Source organism: Macaca fascicularis, chromosome 9 (assembly GCF_037993035.2).
Source record: "Macaca fascicularis isolate 582-1 chromosome 9, T2T-MFA8v1.1".
Classification (NCBI taxonomy): Eukaryota; Metazoa; Chordata; class Mammalia; order Primates; family Cercopithecidae; genus Macaca; species Macaca fascicularis.
Window position 1 is genome coordinate 111,009,325 of NC_088383.1, and position 25,868 is coordinate 111,035,192.

Here is a 25,868-nt window from a genome sequence, read left to right on the forward strand (position 1 = left end):
CCTCAAATGTCTCCAAAAACAGCCATAGCAAAGTGACAATGAGTCCATGCTAAACGAAGGTGCACATAGATAAGCTACTTTCTTTCAAGCCACAGGAATGTAAAGGGAAGTAGCATCCAATACATGTTAAAGTGACTTATCAACTTCCCCGAGAACCTCTGATGCATAACACAAAGATCAATTAAGGCCACAGCATGAATCATGTGTGCATTTTTTTCATAAAGGAAATTGTAAAGAAGGAATAGGGTAGGATGGAAAGGGAATAAAGCAAGACACCTGGTCATCTCCTTCCTCCCTATATTCAGAGATCAGATATTATTTCCCAAACTTTCAAGGATATATATAGTAGATACAGATCATCCCCATGTTTCAGCTTCACCAAGTCAGGCTATAAATACTATCTGGTTAGTTCTAAAAGAAGGAATCTCCCATCATTTAGTCATCTAAGGTTTCTTATTCTTGAATGTGTAATTTATTAACTTTGCAGGATAATCAACTTCAGCACACTATAACATGAAACATAACCACTTCATCACGATTAGCAAGCAAATGTTCCCTCAAATCTTCCTTCCATGATAATAAGTCAGAAGACAGTAAAACAGTAGCACTGATGCACTAAAAAGAAATATTAATTCCCTCTCTATAACCAGATGAAATTGACAGAACAGCCCTCTGCTCTCTGTTCTAAATGTACTTTCCACTGAAAGTAATGCCACTGAATGCAAATAAGTAAGACAATACACAAGGATCCAGATACTCACATTGAGTGTGGCCTCATCATCCACGATAGATAGCTTCACAATATAAGGATTCACAGACTGTTAAATAAGAGAAGAGACTCCAGGTAAGTCTGACCTAGTTAAGAAAACCCGTTAGCTATCTTTAAAGTGTTAACAAAAATGCTCTATAAGGCCCTCTACAGTGATGCTCCTGATACACAGTCCCAATCCACATTGCCTGCTGACTCCTCCCATTTCCAGTTAATTGCTCAGTGTGTCTGGGCATTCATCAAGTGTACACACAAATACACATACACACCTCAGTTCTGTTCTACCTGTATTTTCCCTTAGGCTGAATCAGTGCAGGCCCTATGTCCACCACTTCTACCATCTTTCCCTCTTACTTGCATCTAAAAAGTAAGTGAATGCTCCACAACACTCACTTTGTCCTACCCTACCAATAATTTACTAAGTCCATAGGGATAGCCATCTTTTGGGGAACATAAAAGCTTGCCATAAGGCACATATTTATAAGTTGTTAACTTATATTTTCATCCCAAAGGCTTCCTAACCATTTCACAAACTATATGCAAGGACTGATTCACCCACCCGTAAAACAAAGCCACCTTGGGGTGGAAGGTGGCAGCTGCTTAACAGCCAGAGAGGCCGTTTATGGAGATCTGATACCCAAATAACGCTGCAGGGAGAACTGAAAAAAAGGATGTAAATACCCAAACAACAATCTGGTCAGGACACTGGGATTTAATGATTGTCCCATCACTTAGAGCACTGGAAGAGTTCTCAGGTTTTTCCAGACCCAATCTCAGTTGGGCAGCATAAGAAAATGGTCATATATTTAAACTCATAAAGCAATTGGATCATCTCCCACAAAGGGGATGAGAACCAATGACCTTTCCTTACACATATAGGACATGAGGAAAGATTTCATATAGATCAGGCACCAATTCTAATCCAGGAGAAGCAAGGAACAATAGTTCTCAGACTGGCAGTTTCTACAGCTACCAAAAAAACTCATTACTGAGAAACTTGAAAACTCAACTGAAAGGCTCATTCCCCACACAGACCTATTCAACTGAGCTTCTGAGGGCATCTTTCGCATGTCAACTGGGAACAGAGAAAGAGACAGCTTTGCTTTCTAACAGCCCAAATGTTTATAAGGTTTACTGCAACACAACTTAAGGTGTAAAACCCACTCCATTTGTTACTTGATCTGACAGAAGGAAGGCTCTCAACACTTCTTCCTACAACCAACAGTCAAATTCTGCTGATTCTACAGACCTCAGGGAAGCTCCCATGCAAGTGGGTCCTCGGAAAAGAAAATCAAGCAAAAGTGGCTGACTTAGATATGCTGCCATGATGACAGTAATACTAAAAAGAGCAGACCACTATTTCTTGGCATAATTTTTGAAAGTTCTAATCACTCATCTTCCCAAAAGAAGACTGTTTTAGGTTTTAGTTTTTTGTTTTTTTGTTTTTGTTTTGAGACGGAGTTTCACTCTTGTTGCCCAGGCTGGAATGCAATCGCACGATCTTGGCTCATCACAACCTCCGCCTCCCAGGTTCAAGCGATTCTCCTGCCTTAGCCTCCCAAGTAGCTGGGACTACAGGCACATGCCACCACACCCGGCTAAGTTTGTATTTTTAGTAGAGATAGGGTTTCTCCATGTTGGTCCGGCTGGTCTCAAACTCCTGACCTCAGGTGACCCACCTGCCTCGGCCTCCCAAAGTGCTGGGATTATAGGCGTGAGCCACTGCACCCAGCCTGTTTTAGGTTTTAATCGGGGTCATCTGATTTCCAAGCAAACATTTGCATTCTAGTTCTTCTGCTTATTAATTGTGGCAAATTAGGCACATAAAGCTAAGTTTCTATTTCCTCATCTGTAAAATGAGGATACAGGTTGAGTATCTCATCTAAAATGCTTTAGGGCTGGACACGGTGGCTCATGCCTGTAATCCTAACACTTTGGGAGGCCATGGTGGGAGGATCACTTGAGGCCAGGAGTTCAAGACCAGCTTGGGCAACATGGCAAAACCCTATCTCTACAAAAAATTTAAAAAGTTAGCCGGGCATAGTGGCACATGCCTGTAGTCCCAGCTACTCGGAAGGATGAAGTGTGAGAATCACTTGAGTCCAGGAGGTCAAGGCTGCAGTGAGCTGTGATCACATCCTTGCACTCCAGCCTGGGTGACAGAGTGAGACCCTGTCTTGATCAATCAATCAAACAAACATTTGGGATAGAAGCACTTATGATTTTGGATTTTTTTAACATGTTGGAATATGTGCATTATACTTACCTGTTAAGCATCCCTAATCCAAAAATCTGAAATGCTCCAATGAGCATTTCCTTTGAGTGTCATGTTGGTATTCAAAAAGTTTCAGATTTGGGGCATTTTGAATTTCAGATTTTCAGATTAGAGATGGCAACCTGTATTTTCTTCTCCTGGGGTTGCTATAAGGCTTAAATGAAGTAAGACACATCAAATCCTTAGCACAATAGCTGGTACACGCTATAGGCTTAATATTTGATACAGGTAGCTGTATTTTTTCTTCTTTTACATTATTATCACATTCAAAGGAAAGCTCTTTAAGAAAAAGGGCAGTGTGGGAAGAAAAGGAACAACTTGCAATTAGACATAATAAACAATATGGTAATTTCTGAGAAATGTCATGCTCGAGGAAACAGTTGGGATCTGAGTCACTTCATCTCAGGAGACTTGGCCAGCCTAGAAAGCTAGGATCTTAATGTTGTGAAAATTTCTATTTTACCAGAGGCCTATTATTTAAACTATACCCCTGTTGTACTGATCACTTTTTAAAACTGGAGGAAATCTACTTTTCATCTATAAGACAGAATTACAAACTCTGTGAGTCTTCACAGTATCACTCTAATAGGGTCCTGCCTTTATTTGATTGCAGGTACACTTACCGTTTTCCATTGCTCTTCCCTAGACCTTTTTTGGGGGCTCTTTTGTCTTTTTAGATGAAATTATTAAAGTGGAACACATTACTTGAAGTGAGGAAGAACTACACATTTACTACATGGTATCTTTTCCATCACTTTTATTCCTTAAGTCCAACAACTTCTTCACTTTTTCTGTGCTTAGTTGGGTACCCAGCCTCGCTGTGCCTTGGTACCTTTCCGGAAAGGTTACAACGTACCCCATTGGTCATGAGATTGATTGTGCTGGTGGCTAGAATGCTATTCTCCCCAGCACACTCTCTCATGCTAGTTTGCACAGAATTTCATCAGCTTCTGTTTTGCTATGTTTATCTGGAATTCTTCATGTTCCTGTCAAAAACCTTCCTACTCCATGATCATCAGGCTTCCTTAATGGTTTCTGGTGAATGATTTATATCAAAAGCTGCAAAGCCCAGATAAATTAGGCCCACCAGCTCGCCCTTGCCCGCTATATTAATTCTTCTGGGGGCTTCTGAAAGACTAGAGATGCATACTTCATTCCAGAAATATGATTCTCTCCAGTTCCTTGGCCATGTCCAATAGTTCAGGCTGACATTTCAGAGAGCCCTACTGAGTTGAGCCAGGATTCAGATCACAATCAGCGAAGCCAAGCCATTGCCTCAGAGTGGCCTGCATCCAGCAGAATGGTCCGAAAATATTCATTACTGATGATAGTGTGTTCCCATCACATATAACCCTCACCTCTCTTTAACTATCCTCAGCATTTTTCCATAGCTATTTTTCTTGCTATTGTAATAAGGCCCCAGAGGCTATTACACATGACAGAGATCAAAATGGCTACCATGCCAGCCCCTCCAGATCATCAGTAAAACGGGTGTTGGGAATAAATTTCATATTTATTAGGAGCTCTACCTACCATTCATCAGTTCCTCCAAGACAATGAAAGCAATCAGAAACTGGAATTTATAACACATTAACATTGCTCTGCATATTCTAGTCCCTCTTTAAGTATTCCTTTCTCAAAGCCTCCCCTTCTTCCATATCTCTTCTTATAAGAATAAGCTCCAGATTTTGTTACCCATCACTTTCAACCTGGCCAAATAAAGCCTAACTAGGAATCATATCAAAAATCACTAGGTGAAGATCCAGAAGCTCAAAAAAGAAAATTCTCTCTCCAGCTGGCCCAGTTCTCACAGTACCGCTATTTATTAAGTGAAGAAAGTCAGGTTGCCTCAGTGCAGCTCCTGACTTTTGGGTTCAGTAAAGTACTCCTAGTGCCCAGGACTCAGTGCCAAATGCTTCCTACTCCTCAAAAGCAATCTCCAATGAAGCCCAATGAAGCCCAATGAAGCCCTCAGTCTTCCTTGAGTGGTCCCCTTCCTTTTCTGTGTATTCTGCCTTTTGAAGGGAATCAAGTATATGTGCCAACCCAAGTATAAATCTCTGGGTTCTGCTCTTCTCTCAAAAACCTATAAATCTGCACCCTGATTAATTCAGGGGCCAAAAGAACTCCAGAACTCCTATGAATAAGGCATTGTCTTCAATTTTTCATTAAAATCAGAAGGAGTTTCTATGCCAACAGTGATACTTACATAAGCAGACTGCATAAGGAGATGTGATATACAGTCATGTGCCGCATAAGGACATTTTGATCCATAATGGACTGCATATACTATGGTGGTCCCATGAGACTATAATGGAACTGAAAAATCCCTATAACCTAGTGACATTTTTAGCCATTATCACATAGTGCAACGCATTCATTACTCATGTATTTGTGGTGATAACGATGTAAAGAAACCTACTGTGCTGCCAGTCATATAAAAGTATAGCACATACAGTTATCAGCCAGGCACGGTGGCTCACTCCTGTAATCCCAGCCCTTTGGGAGGCTGAAGTGGGCAGATCACTTGAGGGCAGGGGTTCGAGACCAGCCTAGGCAATATGGTGAACTCCATTTCTATCAAAAATACAAAAAGTTAGCTGGGCATGGTGGCACACGCACATACAATCATGCATAGTACCTACTACTTGATAATGACAATGATCGACTATGTTACTGGTTTATGTGTTTACTATACTATACTTTTTTTTCTTTTGAGATGGAGTTTTGCTCTTTCACCCAGGCTGGAGTGCAGTGGTGCGATCTCAGCTCACTGCAACCTCCACCTCCTGGGTTCAAGTGACTCTCGTGCATCAGCCTCCCAAGTAGCTGGGATTACAGATGCACATCACCATGCCCAGCTAATTTTTGTATTTTTAGTAGAGATCAGGTTTCTCAAACTCCTGACCTCATGTGATCCACCCGCCTCAGCCTCCCCAAGTGCTGAGATTACAGGCATAAGCCACCATGCCCAGCCTACACTATACTTTTTATTGTTATTTTCTACTGTACTCCTTCTACTTATTTAAAAAAAAAAGTTAACTGTAAAACAGCTGAAGGTGGGTCCTTGAGCAGGTATTCCAGAGGAAGGCATTATTATCATAGGAGATAACAGCTTCATGTGTGTTATTTCCCTAAAGACCTTCCAAATGTGGAGGTGAAAGATATTGATCATCTGGACCCTGTGAGGTCAGGAGTTTGAGACCAGCCTGGTCTCAAATATGTCAAACATGTCATCTCAAACATGACAAAATATAGTACAATGTGTTTCTGTTTTAAGCTGACTGTTATTACAAGAGAGTTAAAAAGCTTTAAAAATTTTTTAAAGTTTATAAAGTAAAACAGTTATAGTAAGTTAATTTATTATGGAAGAAAGAAAAAATTTAATAAATTTAACGTAGCCAAAGTGTACAATGTTTATAAAGTCAACAGTTGGCCAGGCACAGTAGCTCACACCTGTAATCCTAGCATTTTGGGAGGCCGGGGAGGTGGATCTCTTGAGGTCAGTTCAAGACCAGCCTGGCCAACACGGTAAAACCCTGTCTCTACTAAAAATACAAAAATTAGCCGAGCATTGTGGCAGGTGCCTGTAATCCCAGCTACTTAGGAGGCTGAGGCAGGACAATCACTTGAACCTGGGATGCGGACACTGCAGTGAGCTGAGATCGCGCCACTGCACTACAGCCTAGGCAACAGACCAAGAGTCTGTCTCAAAAAAAAAAAAAAAAAAAAAAAGCCTATAGTAGTCTACAGTAATGTCCTAGGCCTTCACATTCACTCACCACTCACTCACTGACTCATCCAGAGCAATTTCCAGTCCTGCAAGCTCCATTCGTAGTAAGTGCCCTATTCAGGTGTATGATTTACAGTTTCTTTCATGCTTCATGAAGATCAACAACAGCTATTTTATATCTTTTATACCATACCTTTTCTAGGTTTAGGTTTTGTGTGTGTGTGCGTATTTTTGAGACAGGATCTGGCTTTGTCACCCAGGCTGGAGTACAGGGGCGCGACCTCAGCTCACCGTAACATCCACCTCCCTGGCTCAAGCCACCCTCCCACCTCAGCCTCCTGAGTAGCTGAGACTTCGGGTATGTGCCACCATGCCTGGCTAATTTTTGCATTTTTAAAAATATAGACGGGGTTTTGCCATGTTGGCCAGGCCAGTCTCGAACTCCTGGGCTCAAGCAATCCACCAGCCTTAGCCTCCCAAAGTGCTGGGATTACAGGCATGAGCCACCGTCCCCAGCCTTAAATTTTTTTGTTTTTTAAAGACAGGGTCTCACTCTGTTACCCAGACTGGAGTGCAGTGGTGTAATCATGGCTCACTGTAGCCTCAAACTCCTGGACTCAAGCAATTCTCCTGCTTCAGCATCTCAAGTAGCTGAGACTACAGACCCATACCATCACAACCAGCTAATTTAAAAAAATTCTTTTTTGTAGAGACAGTGTCTTACTATTTGAGTAAGACTGGTCTCAAATTCCTGGCCTCAAGCGATCCTCCCATCTCAGCCTCCCAAAGCACTAGGATTATAGGTGTGAATCACCATGCCCAGCCTAGATATGCTTAAATACATAAATAATTACTATTGTGTTATAATTGCCTACAGTATTCAGTACTGTCATATGTATAGTCATATGCTATCCAGGTTTGTAGCCTAGGAGAAATAGGCTATACCATGTGGCGTAGGTATGTAATAGGCAATACCATCTAAATTTGTATAAAGATGCTCTCTCATATTCACATGACAACAAAACTGCCTAATGGCACATTTCTCAGAATGTATCCTTGTTAAAAGACACATGAGTATACAAAAATTAAATCTTTCTAAACAGATGCACTAGGTCAGTGGTTCTCAATCCTGGGCTAATCATCATACTCAACAGGGGAACTTAAAAAAAAAAAAAAAAATTCCCAGGTTCCTGTTCCCACCACCCCCAAAAGACTGATTTACTGTGTCCAGAATAAGATCCAGAAATTTTTTCTTTTTTTCCTTTTTTTTTCGAGACAACATCTCACTCTGTCACCTAGGCTGGAGTGCAGTGGTGTGATCTGGGCTCACTACAAGCTCCATCTCCCAGGTTCATGCCATTCTCCTGCCTCAACCTCCCAAGTAGCTGGGACTACAGGCGCCCACCACCACGCCTAGCTAATTTTTCTGTATTTTTAGTAGAGACGGGGTTTCACCGTGTTAGCCAGGATGGTCTCGATCTCCTGACCTCGTGATCCACCTGCTTCGGCCTCCCAAAGTGCTGGGATTACAGGCGTGAACCACTGCATCCGGCCACAATATTTTCTTTTTAAAAAGTTCTAGGCCAGGCGCAGTGGCTCACACCTGTAATCCCAGCACTTTGGGAGGCCGAGATGGGCAGATCACTTAGCATTGGCAGTTTGAGACCAGCTGACCAACATGGAGAAACCCCATCTCTCCTAAAAATACAAAATTGGCCAGGCGTGGTGCCACATGCCTGTAATCCCAGCCACTTAGGAGACTGAGGCAGGAGAATTGCTTGAACCCGAGAGGCGGAGGTTGTGGTGAGCCAAGATCATGCCATTGCACTCTAGCCTAGGCAACAAGAGCGAAACTCCGTCTCAAAAAAAAAGTTCTTAGGTGATTCTAATAAGCTGGGTATGGGAATCACTACATCAGGGAGTATTTACTCACTTAATTAGAAGTTGCATCACAGGATTCCTTTGAACAACTAGATCCTCTGCTCTATGCATTTAATATAGGATTTTTAGAATCTGGATTATCAAAATTAATCAATATACCATTTATCAAGAACATGTCTTCTCTATTAAGCAAAGTCCTTAAGGAGGGGCCACATTAAAGAGGATTATAGGAAGATAATGACTATCCACTAAGGCATCCAGTTACCTCATATTTTCTATAGTTCACCAGCAAAGCCAAGAGGACGACAGCATCATACCCATGCTCCCTACGGCTTGGGGGATGGGAAAGTATCTGTAACAAGAACCAAAAATGCATGAGACTGCTAACTCCTGGTTCCTGGGAACACAGAGAAAACCTGAAGAGGTGGTTTACCCCAAAGAGAGGAGGTAACAAGGGAACTGACCTACCTGTAAAATTGCTTCAAATATGCTGTTGATCATTACATACTCGAGAATAGTGTTCTGGCTGATGTTATCCGTCACCTGAATGTAATAAAAGGCCTTTTAAAGTCTGTACTGAGGTATTCTGATATCTCATGTAATCTCCTCCCCTAGCATCTAAGAGAAACAGAAATATTAAAGTATTTCTACTAGATAACTTAGCAGACCTTTCACAAGTGTCCCTTAAGTCATGAAAGCCTGAATAGACAGACACAAGGGTAGGAAATCAGCAAGTTAAAATTTCCTAAGTCTTTGAACTCCTCATTGTTTCTCTCATATCCTCACATATGCATTTGCTTAACAGTTTCTTGGGTTTCATTCCTCAAGTGCACAGGAAGAGGTTTATGAATGCAGAAGTCTTCAAGAGGTGGCAGGGAAAGGGACCCTCCTAAAGTAAATAATCAATACCCCACCCTCCTTCCACTAGAAAGTACAGGCAGCCTACAGTTATAAAATCAAAGCTACCCGAGTGCAGTGGCTCACACCTGTAATCCCAGCAATTAGGGAGGCTGAAGTGGGTGGATCACAAGGTCAGGAGTTCAAGACCAGCCTGGCCAACATGGTGAAACCCCATCTCTACTAAAAATACAAAAATTAGCCAGGCATGGTTGTACCTGCCTGTAATCCCAGCTTCTTGGGAGGCTGAGGCAGGAGAATTGCTCAAACCCAGGAGGTAGAGATTGCAGCGAGCCGAGATCACGCCATTGCACTCTCTGGCCTGGGCAACAGAGCAAGACTCCGCCTCAAAAAATAAATAAATAAAAGCCAAAACAAGTAAAAATACTCAGAATCGGCTGGGCACAGTGGCTCACAGCTATAATCCCAGCACTTTGGGAGGCCAAGGCAGGTGGATCACCTAAGGTCAGGAGTTCGAGATCAGGCTGGCCAACATGGCGAAACCCCATCTCTACTAAAAATACAGAAAAAAAACAAATTTGGTTGGACTTGGTGGCACATGCCTGTAATTCCAGCTACTTGGGAGGCTGAGGCAGAACTGCTTGAACCCAGGAGGCAGAGGTTGCAGTGAGCCGAGATCATGCCATTGCACTCCAGCCTGGGCGACAGAGCAAGACTCTGTCTCAAAAAAAAAAAAAAAAAAAAAAAAAAGGCTCAGAATCACAAGAACTATTTCCAAATAAGACCTGATGAGGACAAGTCTGACAATCCAAAAGACAGTAGCTCTCCTGAAATGAAACTTCTAAAGTAAAATATCACATAGGCTGCAGGCTAAAATACCAGTAGTTGCTCCAAAGAGGAAGCAAAAGACCATGTAGCTAACTTCCTATACATCCAGACACAAGGGAGTGATGTAATACCCCCGTTGAGAATATTTTTTCTCTTTTTCCTTCTATCTGTGGGCTCAAGTATTCAAACAGGATTGCCCCTCCTGTCAATTAATACCCTTGACAAACATAGGTCACTTACGGTCACTAAGCAAAGGAGAAGTTTCAGACATAAACTCTTCAGACTTTCAGAACCTTCTGCACAAAGCAATGAATCCAAACTCTCCATCAAGTTCTGAGAAAGAGAACCAATAAGTATTAAACTATACCAGATAACACCACACCTTTGTCTAACTCCAGATTATGTTATACAGGAGTAATGTGAATAACACACAATGAAGCAAACATATCATTTCCTTAGGCCTAGGCCTTACAAGATTAGATAAAGAAAAGGAGAACTTTTTCTCAGGCTGGGGTTGCTAAGAAAGAAAAATAGGAACACTTCAAAATCTAGCTTTAGTGAGAAAAATGCTTTATAACAATTGCACAAGACAGTAAAGAAGTCACTGTTCTACTAAATGAATGAATGTTTGCAGTCTGTCATCCCCATATAAACCTTTAGATTACAACGAAGCAAATAAAAAAAGGGAAACCTAATGGTTAAATAATTGTATATGTTTCTTTTTTTTTTTTTTTTTTTTTGAGACAGAGTTTCACTCTGTGAGCCAGGCTGGAGGCAAGGCATGTTCATAGCACACTGCAACCTCAAACTCCTGGGATCAAGTCATCCCCCCACCTCAGCCACCCAAATAGCTAGGACCACAGATGTGCGCCACCACACCCGGGTATTTTTTTTTTCTTTTTCTTTATAGAGACAAGGTCTCACCATGTTGCCCAGGGTGGTCTCAAACTCCTGGGCTCAAGTGATCCTCCTGCCTCGGCCTCCCAAACGGTTGGCATTGCAGGTGTGAACCACCATGCCTGGCAAGTTTCATTATTTGGTAAAGAAAGCATAACATTTGATTCAGGCACACTGAATAAATGAAAAAGAAACAGTATCATTACAGGCTATCACTAGCCATATACACTATCCAACAAAGCTAACTTGTGTCCATCGTGGTCTCCACTTGGCAATGCAACTGGAATTTATCACTTGCACTAAAAGCCAGCTGACAGACTCAAACTAATCAAAAGATGAAACCCTTATATACTACGATAAAGGGAAGATGAAAAGAAATATTCTACATTAAACGAGGGAGGAGAATGGATGGAGAATAAGGATTTAAGCGTGCTGGAAGGCCAAGGTAAGCTGCTTCAGTTCAATTCAATAAATATGTGAGCATCTACTCTGTGCTGAATATTGTGCTTTAAAAGAATATAGGAAAATAAGACCATGACCCTTGCTCCCAAGGTGCTTTTAGTCTAATGAGAGAGAAAAACAAGCCAACAGTTTCAATTCAATGGTTACTATGACCGAAATATACATAGAGGAATGGAATTTGCTCTAAAGTCACCTATTCCAGTACCCCTTGGGAGTGAGTTATATTTTGAAAATTCAATAGGAATTGGGGAGGAAAGGAATTCCAGACAGGCATTAGCATCATCAAAGACACATAAGGAAAGAAATGGCCCTGGTGTGGGGCTGGAATAAAAGTAGTTTGGTTTTAAGGTAGTATAAAGAATGACGCACAGTGGTGAGATAAAAGACTAGTCAGTGAAACCCCGTCTCTACCAAAAATACAAAAAAAAATTAGCCAGGTGTGGTGGCAGGCGCCTGTAGTCCGAGCTTCTCGGGAGGCTGAGGCAGGAGAATGGCATGAACCCGAGAAGTGGCGGAGCTTGCAGTGAGCGGAGATCGCACCACTGCAGTCCAGCCTGAGCGACAGAGTGAGACTCCGTCTCAAAAAAAAAAGACTGGAGAAGTAAATATGGTGCAGATTATGAAAGTTTTATAAGTCTAACTAGGGAGTTTGGTCTTCATCCTGTTAGTGACAGCAGACTAAGGAAGGATTTTAAGCAGGAAAGATGAGTGTAAGATATACACACTAATACCACACAGTTGTGGTGTCAGTGTGGATGATGGATTTAAAGATGGTAAGCTTGAAAGGATAGAGACTAATAAGGACTAATTATCAATTTCCTGAGACAGTTTCCATGTCTTATTTGCCTCTTGTATCCTCAGTGCCTACCACAGTACCTGGCATATAGGGGCCCAACAAATATTTGTCAAAAGAATGAATGGGCCGGGCGCAGTTGCTCACGCCTGTAATCCCAGCACTTTGGGAGGCCAAGGTGGGCAGATCACCTGAGGTCAGGAGTTCGAGACCAGCCTGGCCAACATGGTGAAACCCTGTCTCTACTACGAATACAAAAATTAGCTGGGTGTGGTGGTGATGCCTGTAATCCCAGCTACAGAGGTGGCTGAAGCAAGAGAATCACTTGAACCCGGGACAGAGAGGTTGCAGTGAGTCGGGATTGCACCACTGGACTCCAGCCTAGGTGACAGAGTGAGACTCCATCTCAAAAAAACAAAAAAGAATGAAGACATCACTGTAATAGTTCTGGTGAGAGAAAGAATAACAGAGATGGTGGGAACAGAAGAAGACAAGTATGAGGAATATGAACTGAGGTAAAATTAGCTGAACTTGGTGATCGTCTGGAAATAAAAGATGAGGGGACTTCTCATCTTTTATCTCCAGACGATCACCAAGTTCAGCTTGGGGCCTGTGAAGACAGCTGCCCCCATTCTGAAAGGGAATGAATGAGGAAGAAGAGATGCAGGAGAAACAGTGAGCTCCATTCTAGATATATCAAGCAAGAAGTACTTATGGGATGTGTCAGTGAGTACATTCAGCAAGTACCTGCAGAGTATACAACTCCGAGATCATGAAAAGAAGTTAAGGCTAAAGACAGAGACTTAGCAGTCACCAACATACAAGCAGTAGTTACAACTATGAGAATGAGGAGCTATCTGGGATTTTACCACGACATATATATGAACTGCAAAAGGCCAGAATTTAAAAATACCTCTAAGTATTAAAGCTTTGTATATTCATAATTATATATTAATAACTTTTTTTATAACCTAATCATTATAAGGATTCTCTGGTATACAGATTTATTTTAAATTTAATGAGTGATAGAAGACTGTTCTTCAAAGTTCAAACAACATTTATACAACAATATAGTGTCCAGGCTGGGCGCGGTGGCTCACGCCTGTAATCCCAGCACTTTGGGAGGCCAAGGCAGGTGGATCACGAGGTCAGGAAATCGAGACCATGCTGGCTAAAATGGTGAAACCCCATCTCTACCAAAAATACAAAAAAATTAGCCAGGCATGGTGGCGGGCGCCTGTAGTCCCAGCTACTCGGGAGGCTGAGGTAGGAGAATGACGTGAACCCAGGAGGCAGAGCTTGCAGTGACCCGAGATTGCGCCACTGCACTCCAGCATGGGCGACGAGCAAGACTCCGTCTCAAAAAAAAAAAAAATATATATATATATATAGTGTCCAACACTGCAAATCATATATCTGACAAGGGACATATTCAGAATACGTAAAGAACTCTTATAACTCAACAATAAAAGATACCCCAATCTAGAAATGGGCAAAGGATATGAAAGACAATTCTCCAAAAAAAAGTAAAGACAGACAAAAACAACTGTTGACATAATGTGGAGAAACTTGAACCCTCATACATTGCTAGTGAAATTATAAAACAGAACAGCCACTATGGAAAAATGGTTTGGTAGTTCCTAAAATGTCAAATATAGAGTTGCTATGTGACCCAGCAATTCTACACCTAGGTATATGCCCAAGAGAATTTAAAACATATGTGTGGCCTGAGTGCAGTGGGTCATGCTTATAATTTCAGCACTTTGGAAGGCTGAGGCAGGAGGATCACTTGAGGCCAGGAGTTCAAGACCAGCTGGGGCAACACAGCGAGACCTCATCTCACAAATAAATAAGAGCATACATCCATACAGAAACTTATACATGAACGTTCATAGCAGCATTATTCCTAATAGCCAAAATGTTGAAAGGACCCAAATATCTATCAACTGAGGAATGGATAGACAAAATATAGTATCTCCATCCAAAGGAATATTATTAGGCAATAAAAAGGAATGAAATACTGATACATCCTCTAATATGGATGAGCCACAAAAACATTATGTGAAGTAAATGCCAGACTCAAAAGGCCACATATGATATGATTCCATTTATATGAGGTGTCCAGAATAGCTAAACCCATTGAGACATAAAGCAGATTAATGCTTGCCAAGGGTTGAGAAGAGTGGAGAATTGGGAAATGACTGCTAATGGGTACAGGTTTTCTTTCTAGGGTGATGAAAATGTTCTGAAATTAATAGTGATGATAATTGTAGAATTCTGTGACTATACTAAAATCCACTGGATTGTACACTTTATTTATTTTCTTCTTTTTGAGACAGGGTCTTGCTCTGTTGCCCAGGCTGGAGTACAGTGGCATGATCTCGGCTCACTGCAACCTCTACTTCCCAGGTTCAAGCAATCCTACCACTTCAGCCTCCCCCAACTAGCTGGGACTTACAGGCACGTGCCACCATACCCAGCTAATTTCTGTATTTTTTGTAAAGACTAGGTTTTGCCATGTTGTCCACACTGTTCTCAAACTCCTGAGCTCAAGCGATCCGCCTGCCCTGGCCTCCCAAAGCACTTGGATTACAGGCATGAGCCATGGCGCCTGGTCAGATTGTACAGTCTAAAACGGTGGATGTATCCTATATGAATTTTAAGGCTGTTATTTTAAAAAGATAGTGTCAAACAGCAGAAATAAAAATTCTGATAAAATCAAAGTAATTGTGTTAAATAAGCTTAAAGTTTAGAATTAAAGTTAGCCTTATATGTTAATTTGTTATATTTTATTTAAATTCATAAATGTTCTTAAGAATGTATGATCATATGATGATACAAGTAACAAAATAAACTATTCAGTCTTTATCCTGCAGGGAAAGAATACCTCCATTCAAATTTGAATTGAAAATTTTCCTTTATTCAGACAAAGCAAATCTGTTAAATACAAATAACCAAATGCAAGGCCAAATTCAATCATCTGTGTCTTTCTGAGTCTAAATCTTTGAGTACATTTGTCTGCTGACAGTGTCCATGAACAGCTGTCAGAAGCTACCATCCATAGGCACATCTGCAGCTTATGCCTCACCTTCATGCACAGCTCCGCCTTGTCAAAGCCCATCAGCATGTTGATAATGTCAAACCCAGAGGTAGACTTATTCTTTTGATGGACTCCTCGAATGAGTGCGCACAGGGTCTGCAGAAATGAGACAAAGAATTCTTTCTGGAGAGGAAGTCTCAAAACTAGAAGGACACTGGGTCTGTACACCCACATTGCAGCCTCATCCTTACACAGCTGACACTCAATACATTCAATTTCTCTGAGCTCTGAGCTCCAAAACACGGTCTGAGTTTTTGTGGGGTTTTCTGTTTGATTCGGGTTTTTGTTTTTTTGGTTTTTTTTTTTTTTGAGACAAGGCCTCACTCTTCACCGAGGCTGTAGTGCAGTGGCATAATCACAGATCACTATACCCTTGACCTCCTGGGCTCAGGTGATCCTCCCACCTCAGCCTTCCAAGCAGCTGATATGACAGGTGTACTCCACCACACCCAGTTAATTTTTTTATTTTTTGTAGAGACAGGGTCTCACCACATTGCCCAGACTGGTCTCCAACACCTGGGCTCCAGTGATCCTCCTGCCTCAGCTTCCCAAAGTTCTGGAATTAGAAATGTGAGCCACTGCGCCCAGCCCAGTCTGAGTCTCAACATGTGCAAAATCCAGCAAATAAAAGAGGAACAGCAACTGAGACTATTGTCATCCTCATTTTTTATTTTCTTGTCATCTTGTTTTTAAAAATTATAAGGCAGACTGGGAGGTGATATTCAAAGATTAAAAATAGTTCTTGAGTTCGATCATGGGATTGGTGGAGTTTTCCTTTATTTAAAATTAATTTTGGGGCTGGACGCAGTGGCTCACGCCTGTAATCCCAACACTTTGGGAGGCTGAGGCAAGTGGGTCACCTGAGGTCATTGGTTCGAGACCAGCCTGGCCAACATGGTGAAACCCAGTCTCTGTTAAAAATACAAAAAATTTGGCCGGGCGCGGTGGCTCAAGCCTGTAATCCCAGCACTTTGGGAGGCCGAGACGGGTGGATCACAAGGTCAGGAGATCGAGACCATCCTGGCTAACCCGGTGAAACCCCGTCTCTACTAAAAAATACAAAAAACTAGCCGGGCGAGGTGGTGGGCGCCTGTAGTCCCAGCTACTCAGGAGGCTGAGGCAGGAGAATGGCGTGAACCCGGGAGGCGGAGCTTGCAGTGAGCTGAGATCCGGCCACTGCACTCCAGCCTGGGTGACAGAGCGAGACCCCGTCTCAAAAAAAAAAAAAAAAAAAATACAAAAAATTAGCCAAGTGCGGAGGCACATGCCTGTAATCCCAGCTACTTGGGAGGCTGAGACAGGAGAATTGCTTGAACCCAGGAGACGGATGTTGCAGTGAGCCAAGATCGCTCTATTGCACTCCAGCCTGGGCAACAAGAGTGAAACTCCATCTTAAAAATAATAGTAATAGGCCGGGCGCGGTGGCTCAAGCCTGTAATCCCAGCACTTTGGGAGGCCGAGACGGGAGGATCACGAGGTCAGGAGATCGAGACCATCCTGGCTAACACGGTGAAACCCCGTCTCTACTAAAAAGGTACAAAAAAAAAACTAGCCGGGCGAGGTGGCGGGCGCCTGTGGTCCCAGCTACTCGGGAGGCTGAGGCAGGAGAATGGCGTAAACCGGGGAGGCGGAGCTTGCAGTGAGCCGAGATCCGGCCACTGCACTCCAGCCTGGGCAACAGAGTGAGACTCCGTCTCAAAAAAAAAAAGATAATAATAATAATAATTTTTTGACATTTATATTACAGTTTAACAGGTTTTTGTTTTGTTTTGTTTTTGAGATTGAGTCTCACTCTGTCACCCAGGCTGGAGTGCAGTGGCGCGAGTGATCCTGGCTCACTGCAACCTCCACCTCCTGGGTTCAAGTGATTCTCATGCCTCAGTTTCCCTAGTAGCTGGGGTTACAGATATTCACCACCACGCCCAGCTAATTTTTGTAGTTTTTTAATAGAGACAGGGTTTCACCATGTTGGCCAGGGTGGTCTTGAACTCCTGACCTCAAGTGATCCACCCTCCTCAGCCTCCCAAAGTGTTGGGATTACAGGCGTGAGCCACCACGCCTAGCTGACAGTTTTTATAATTATTTTTAATAACTACAACAGTTAAGTCCCTATATAATAGCCAATTGCTTCAAATCTTAAAATCTTCATAATCCTCATCCACTACTTACTAGCTGTGAGAACCTAGACACACACATTAGTTAACTTTCCAGTGGCTCAGTTTTCTCATCTATAAAGTAGGAATGACAATAATAGCATCCATCTTGTAGGAGCATTATGAGGGCTATGTGAAATAATGCTGTAAAGTACTTAGTCCCTGGAACTTTGGTAGAGCTCAGTAAGTATTAGCTATTATAACAATGTACAATATTTTATGGGTCACTAAGTGGCTTAATGTCAACTTATTTCCACTGAAATAAAACAGTTTACAATTCATGCCCACACAATGAGCACTGCAATTACCTAATTACTGGAAGTACAATTTCCAACTTTCATTGAGCCCCTACACTACAACTTAAAATGTGGAACTTACTGTGCCAAAGGTTAACGAAGCTATAGAATAAACATGGTCCATCTTTCTGGGACATCAACTCAAGCGGTAATTATTATTGCCATTCTACAGATGAGCAAACTGGGGCTCACAAAGTGATCTAACTCATAAGTTAGAAACTTAAACCCAATCTCTCACAAGTTCCAATAAACTTATTTAACCCATCATGGATTAGAATATGGATTCTTCATATTCTAAACCTGTCAATCACTGCCCTAAGTACTCTCAATCTAGGCTATACTAAACTTACTAGACTAAATTTTAGAAACTTTGTCACCATTCATTCAGTAAGAACCTACTTCTAGAGTACTATTTGCTAAGCACCGCTCTCTGTGCACAAGGAACATTCTACTCACTGGAAACAAACTACTGAATGAAACTCTCAAAGTCTCTTCCCTCAAGAAGTCTGTAGTATATCTCCATCACCCAGCCCAATGCCTGGCACATAACATTATTCAAGAAATAGTTGTTGAATGAATCTTATGATCATCACTTAACATAAAGAATAGTTTCCTGATGTTTTTTGAATTACAGAACCCTTTGAAAATCTTTTTTTTTTTTTTTTTTTTTGAGATGGAGTCTCGCTCTGTTGCCCAGGCTGGGGTGCAGGGCACAATCTTGGCTCACTGCAACCTCTGCCTCCTGGGTTCAAGTGATTCTCCTGCCTCAACCTCCTGAATAGCTGGGATTACAGGCACCCGCCACCATGCCTGGCTAATTTTTGTATTTCTAGTAGAGGTGGGATTTCACCATGTTGGCCAGGCTGGTCTCAAACTCCTGACCTCAGGTGAACCCATCTCAGCCCTATAAAGTGCTGGGATTATAGGCGTGACCCACCATGCCCAGCCGTCTTCTGATTTTTGATAAAGACTAATCATTCTTGCCTCAGTTTCCTATTTCTTCCCTTTCTCAAGCAAAAAAAAAGAATTCTAACAATCTACTTTAGCATTAGATCAAATTATACAAATGGATAAGATTACTCCTAAGTGTCAATTTGTATAAATAGATGGCTAAACAAATATGGCATAAATATTTGGTAACTTAGAGAAATAAAAAAGAAAACCTCATACCTCAGAGCAACTCTAGGTTCCTCAGTTCCAACAGATGTGTTACAATTCCTTTCTCCTGTTAAACAAGACTTCCCCAGTCTCCCAGCCTTGTACCTGCAATGCATTCACAACTCGAATTGGATGCTCCTCTCCCAGAGCCTGGATGCAGTGTTGGAATAGACAATTAATATTGTCCTTGATCTTCATCAACTCCTCACCATCAAGAGATTCCAGCTTGCCTTCTAGGTACTCTAAATTCACCTGCCAAGGAAACAAATAAGGGGCAGAATGCATTTTTAGCGTAGTGCCTAGAACACATGAGAAGGCAATTTTAGTTACCAGGAAATTCCACAGATGCCACCAACTCTTACCTTCATGAGAAAGAGCTCCTCCCAAAACCGAGGACTGCACTTACTGGGGTCCTCTGTCTGAAACCAGAAGACAAGCACATTCGGCCTTCCCAGCTAACACCAAAAGCATTAAGAATACTATATATAGTCAACCTTAGTTTTCAAAATTAACTTTGAAAATTCTTGGTCATTCTAAACTGCTAGAAGGGGAAAAAGAAGAACAGTATCTCTTCGTGTTTTCTTTCCCAAGTGGAAAATTCTGTGCATGGATATATATTCTCTGCACCAAAAGTTAAATAATAGCTCAAAGAACTTCCCTAAAATATTTATCTTCTAGCAAGAAATGAACATAAACATCAGAATAAGTTAGTCACATCACAACATGTCTCCCATGCATTGGTACAGTGTTGTTTTCAAACCTATTCACATATGTGAAATACAATCCAGTGAGCCAGGAAGGATAGATATTATCACCGTCCTCTCATTTTAGGAAAAGAGTCCACAAAGTTAAGTGACTTACACAAGTGCAGGAGCCAGAATTCAGATCACTTCAGTAATACTGCGGTGGTTTTTACAGCATGCTGTGTTGACTGCTTCTACTTGCCCTCCATATGCATTTAGTCTTCTGTACAGAGCTTTTAATGTGTTCTAAATTTCTTAATTTAAATTGATCCAAAGAGTAAGCAAAATTATCATGCTAAAATCCAAAATTTCCTAGCAATAATTTTCAAACAAATTCTAGGAAGTCAGAGGCTGCTGGTTAATGGGTAAAATAAGAAAAACAGAACCTCAGCCAGGTGCGGTGGCTCACGCCTGTAATTCCAACACTTTGGGAGGCTGAGGTGGGCCGACCACGAGGTCACGAGATCAAGACCATCCTGGTTAACATGATGAAATCCCGTCTCTCCTAAAAATACAAAAAATTAGCCGGGCGTGGTGGTGGATGCCTTTTTTTTTGAGACACCGTCTCAAAAAAAAAAAAAAAGAAAAGAAAAAGAGAACCCCTACTTTAAAGAAAGGAGAATGACATAAAATAAGCAGGTCAATAGCCCACTACCACCTTATTTTCAGTGAACCTTTTTTTTTTTTTTTTTGAGACAGAGTCACACTCTGTTGCCCAGGCTGGAGTGCAGCAGCGCAATCTCCGCTCACTGCGACCTCCACCTCCCGGGTTCACACCATTCTCCTGCCTCAGCCTCCCAAGTAGCTGGGACTACAGGCACCCACCACCACGCTTGGCCAATTTTTTTGTATTTTTAGTAGAGACGGGGTTTCACTGTGTTAGCCAGGATGGTCTCAATCTCCCAGCCTCATGATCCGCCCGCCTCAGCCTCCCAAAGTGCTGGGATTACAGGCATGAGCCACCGCGCCTGTCCTTAAGTTCACCTTTTAAAACTATTACCAGGAGATAGCCAAGTGCAGTGGCCCATGCCTGTAATCTCAGCACTTTGGAAGGCCAATGTGGGCGGATCACTTGAGGCCAGGAGTTCAAGACTAGCCCAGCCAAGATGGCAAAACCCGTCTCTACTAAAAATACAAAAATTAGCCAGGCACGGTGGCATGGGCCTGTAGTCCCAGTTACTTGGGAGGCTGAGGCAGGAGAATTGCTTGAAGCCAGGAGGTGGAGGTTGCAGTGACCCAAGCTCACGCCACTGCACTCCAGCCTAGGTGACAGATAAGTAAATAAAAAATAAAAATAAAGCCAGGCACGGTGGCTCACACCTGTAATCCCAGCAGCACTTTGGGAGGCCGAGGCAGGGGGATCACCTGAGGTCAGGAGTTCAAGACCAGCCTGACCAACATGGAGTAACCCCATCTCTACTCAAAATACAAAATTAGCCGGGAATGGTGGTACATACCTATAACCCCAGCTACTCGGGAGGCTGAGGCAGAATCGCTTGAACCCAGGAGGCAGAGGGTACGGAGAGCTGAGATCACACCATTGCACTCCACCCTGGGCAACAAGAGCAAAACTCCATCTCAAAAACAAAAATAAATAAATAAAAAATAAAAATAAATAAGTGAATAGGCCAGGCACAGTGGCTCACGCCTACAATATCAACACTTTGTAGGGCTGAGGCAGCTGGGTCACCTGAGGTCAAGAGTTCAAGAACAACCTGGCCAACATGGTGAAACCCCATCTCTACTAAAAATACAAAAATGGCTGGGCACAGTGGCTCACGCCTGTAATCCCACCACTTTGGGAGGCCGAGGCCGAGACGTCCAGATCATGAGGTTAGGAGATTGAGGCCATCCTGACTAACACAGTGAAATAAAAAACACAAAAAATCAGCCAGGTGTGGTGGCAGGTGCCTGTAGTCCCAGCTATTCAGGAGGCGGGAGAATTGCTTGAACCCGGGAGGTGGAGGTTGCAGTGAGCCATGATCGTGCCACTGCACTCCAGTCTGGGCAACAGAGCGAGAGACAGTCTCAAAAAAGAAACAAAACAAAACAAAAATTAGCCAGGCATGGTGGCATGCACCTGTAATTCCAATTACTTGGGAGGCTAAGGCAGGAGAACTGCTTGAACCCAGGAGGTGGAAGCTGCAGTGAGCCAAGATCATGCCACTGCTCTCCAGCCTGGGCAACAGAGCAAGACACCATCTCAAAATAAATGAATAAATAATTGATTATTAATTAAAATAAAACAGCATAAAATTACTACCAGTAACTAATGTCATCAGTAGTTAAGTCCTGATCTAATAATAAAATATTAATAATCTCTTCTGGATTTTGTTTTCCTTTTTTTTGAGATGGAGTCTTGCTCTGTCACCCAGGCTGGAGTGCAATGGCATGATCTCAGCTCACTGCAACCTCTGCCTCCTGGGTGCAAGAAATTCTCCTGCCTCAGACTCACATAAATAGCTGGGATTACAGGCATGTATCACCACACCCAGCTAATTTTTGCATTTTTAGTAGAGATGGGGTTTCACCATCTTGGCCAGCTGGTCTCAAACACCTGACCTCATGTGATCTGCCCCCCGTGGCCTCACAGACTGCTGGGATTACAGGTGTGAGCCACCATGCCTAGCTTCTTCTGGATTTTTAATTGAGAATGGCATAAAGAAGCAGTATCTCTGGCCTTCTCACAACGTCCTCATTTAGTGAATTATTTTTTTAAAATTAATTATTGGTCCAAAATAAATTAAAAAATAAATAAAATATTATTTATTTACTTATTTTAGAGACAGGTTCTCACTCTGTCACCCAGGCTGGGTGCAATGGTGCAATTATAGCTAGCTGCTGCCTTGAACTCCTGTGCTCAAGGGATCCTCTCACCTTAGCCTCCTATAGTAGCTAGGAGTAGCTGGTACTAGCTGGAACTACAGATGCATACTACTACACCCACCTAATTTTGTTGTTAGAGATGGGGGTCTCGATATGTTGCCAGAGATGGTCTCAAACTCCTGGCCTCAAGCAATCCATGCACCTCAGCCTCCCAGGATAGCTGGGACTACAGGTGTGAGCTACCACACCCAGCCACTTAATGTATTCTATCTATCACTTTCTCTCAAGTCCTGCTTCCTAGCAGGGCTCACAGTTTGACCCTAACACTTCTATAATATCATTGTATTGCCTACAAATGAAACTCAGGGAATTCATGGAACTGGCACTTCCTATCCCCAAAGCTCACTAAATCAGGAGTTGTATACACCAAGCTTGCATAACAAAGAAAGAATCCTTTTTTTTTTTTTTTTTTGAGACGAGTCTCACTCTGTCCGCCAGGCTGGAGTGCAGTGGCCTGATCTCGGCTCACTGCAAGCTCCACCTCCCGTGTTCATGCCATTCTCCTGCCTTAGCCTCCCCAGTAGCTGGGACTACAGGCGCCCGCCACCACACCCAGTTAATTTTTTGTATCTTTAGTAGAGACGTGGTTTCACCGTGTTAGCCAGGATGGTCTCAATCTCCTGACCTTGTGATTCGCCTGCCTCGGCCTCCCAAAGTGCTGGAATTACAGGCATGAGACACCACTCCTGGCCAAAAGAATCCTAATAGGATCCTAGCACCTACTTATTTTCTATGTATAGTTGCTTGTACTGGCCTGGGCAATCTGTATTAATCTTCTGCACTCTGTTTCCAAGGCTTGCCAAAGTTAGGTATTTTAGTGGACTGAATTATTTATTCTGAGCCATGGCTTTGGAGTCAGGCACCAGGGTTCAAATCACAGCTCCATCACCTTCCAGCAGAGATCTCAAATAACTTCATCTGTTAAATGAGGGTACTACCAGTGCCCTCACAGAATTCCAGTCAGAATTAGAACACCTCTATATTTAGTGATACATTTAGAATACTCCAGGCACATAGTAGAAACCCAATACATGGCCTTTTCTTTTCTTTTCTTTTGACATAGGGTCTCACTCTCTTGCCCAGGCTGGAATGCAGTGGCGTGATCACGGCTCACAGTAGCCTTGACCTCCTGGGCTTAAGCAATCCTCCCATTTCAGCCTCCCAAGGAGCTGGGACTACAGGCACACACCACCACACCTGGATAATTTTTGTATTTTTTTTTGTAGAGAGGAGGTTTTGCCATGTTGCCCAGGCTGGTCTTGAACCAGCCTGGGCAACATGGCTCAAGAGATCCACCCACTCAGCCTCCCAAAGTGCTAGGATTACAGGCATGAGCCACCACACCCAGCCAGTAATTCTTTTTGTAAGTATTATTCTACTTTATGCATACTACTTATGACCAGAATTTCAGAAGGCAGGTACCCCTGTAGCATATCTAATTAATCTTCCCTCATAGGGTATTTTTTTTTTTTGAGATGGGGTCTCACTCTGTTGCCCAGGTTGGAGTGCAGTGGCACGATCTCAGCTCACTGCAACATCTACTTCCCGGCTTCAAGAGATTCTTGTGCCTCAGCCTCCCGAATAGCTGGGATTACAGAAGTGCACCACCATGCCCGGCTAATTTTTGTATTTTTAGTAGAAACGGGGTTTCACCATGTTGGTCAGGCTGGTCTCGAACTTTGACCTTGTGATCCACCCGCCTCAGCCTCCCAAAGTGCTGGGATTACAGGCGTGAGCTACCGCACCCAGCCCCTGATAGGGTATATTTTACAATATAGGTTTGGACCATGTTCAATCAGTTCTGAAGACCCAAAGAAATCTCCAACCCAATTGCTAATAATTCCTCAGTTATCCCATATAGCTGGAGAATGAGATAGTCCTAAGTAATTATTTCGTTTACCAACAACTTGAGATGGAATATAATAATGTATCCTTTAAAAGTATCTGAATTATAGAATTCTAGGTCCAAAAGAAACTTCATGGGACATCTAGGATAAGAGAGTCCTAAGTTAGATCACAAGGAGAGCAAGTCTTTCTTTAAAATATTCAGAAAAGGAGCTTCCCCAGCCTTCCTCCCTCCTTTCAATTGTTTTACCTGGCTCATGGCAACAACCTATAAGGACAACACAATAACAACCTATGTTAATTAATACATGATTATAATCTCTACTCTGAGAGCTTTCATTTTTGCCCTCAAACCCTCTTTCTCTCCTCCCTCCCACATCCCCCAAGGAACCTGAAGGTAGCAGGCAGAGGTAAGGGTATTTCTCATTTTGAACTAAGAAACTAAAGAGTCAAGCTGTACACAACAGGGCTGCAGGCCTTACCATGAAGATCTCATCATACATCAGCACCACTTTTTCCTTCAGTGGTTTTTTGGAGGCTGAAGATTTCCGGAGCAAACCCCCACGTTTCTCTACCTGTGCCATGGTTAGAGAATCTGTGGACAGAAAGTCACATTTTAGAATAGTGAAAATACTCAGTATGATAATACAAATGGCTGATATATGTCATACATTTGTCCAAGCCCACAGAATATACAACACCAAGAGTGAACTATAACGTAAACTGTGGACTTTGGGTGGTAACAATATATGAATGCAAGTTCATCATTTATAACAAATGCCACTCTAGTAGGGGATGCTGTTAACAGAGGAGGCAGTGCATATGTGAAGGAAGCAGACATACGGGATATTTCTGCCCTCTCCTTTCAATTTTGCTGTGAACCTAAAAACAGCTCTAAAAAAAGTAAGTCTTAGAAAAGAAAAGAAAGCCAGTCAGTGGCAGAATGCTCTCCAAGGTGCTGGAGTCACTGACATACCACTTAATGAGAAAATGTTTAGGAAAAATAACTGATAAACATCCATGCTACAGAGCTTGTACATCTGTCCAACACTCTCCTCCCTGACTAGCTAATGCCAAGGTTTAAATCATTACTTGGCCAACAGCACAACACATTTTACATCCTTAAAATGTGCCAGTGGACAAGGCTTAAAGCAGATCCAAAACCAAACACAAAGGTGTAACTTGCTCCAT

General features: G+C 42.5%; 1 protein-coding gene across 22 annotated transcripts in view; it reads right to left on the minus strand.

Moving 5' to 3' along the window:
- ARMH3 (armadillo like helical domain containing 3) overlaps positions 1-25,868 on the minus strand; it is a 222,162-nt gene that overhangs the window by 176,797 nt on the left and 19,497 nt on the right. For 19 of the 22 annotated variants that reach the window (XR_012418158.1, XR_012418159.1, XR_012418156.1 and 16 more), the window contains exons 2-9: positions 25,160-25,272; positions 19,566-19,622; positions 19,309-19,455; positions 15,585-15,692; positions 10,585-10,677; positions 9,127-9,201; positions 8,924-9,010; positions 762-818 (exon numbers count right to left, since the gene is read on the minus strand). Coding sequence is in view for 18 of the 22 variants with exons in the window: in XM_065521320.2 (XP_065377392.1) it covers positions 762-818; positions 8,924-9,010; positions 9,127-9,201; positions 10,585-10,677; positions 15,585-15,692; positions 19,309-19,455; positions 19,566-19,622; positions 25,160-25,272 (737 nt within the window). In the remaining 4 variants the exon portion in view is untranslated. Of the gene's footprint in view, positions 1-761; positions 819-8,923; positions 9,011-9,126; positions 9,202-10,584; positions 10,678-15,584; positions 15,693-19,308; positions 19,456-19,565; positions 19,623-20,332; positions 20,452-25,159; positions 25,273-25,868 lie in introns of those variants that run through there. The other 3 variants (XM_065521325.1, XM_065521323.1, XM_074002575.1) reach the window with 2 other exon arrangements.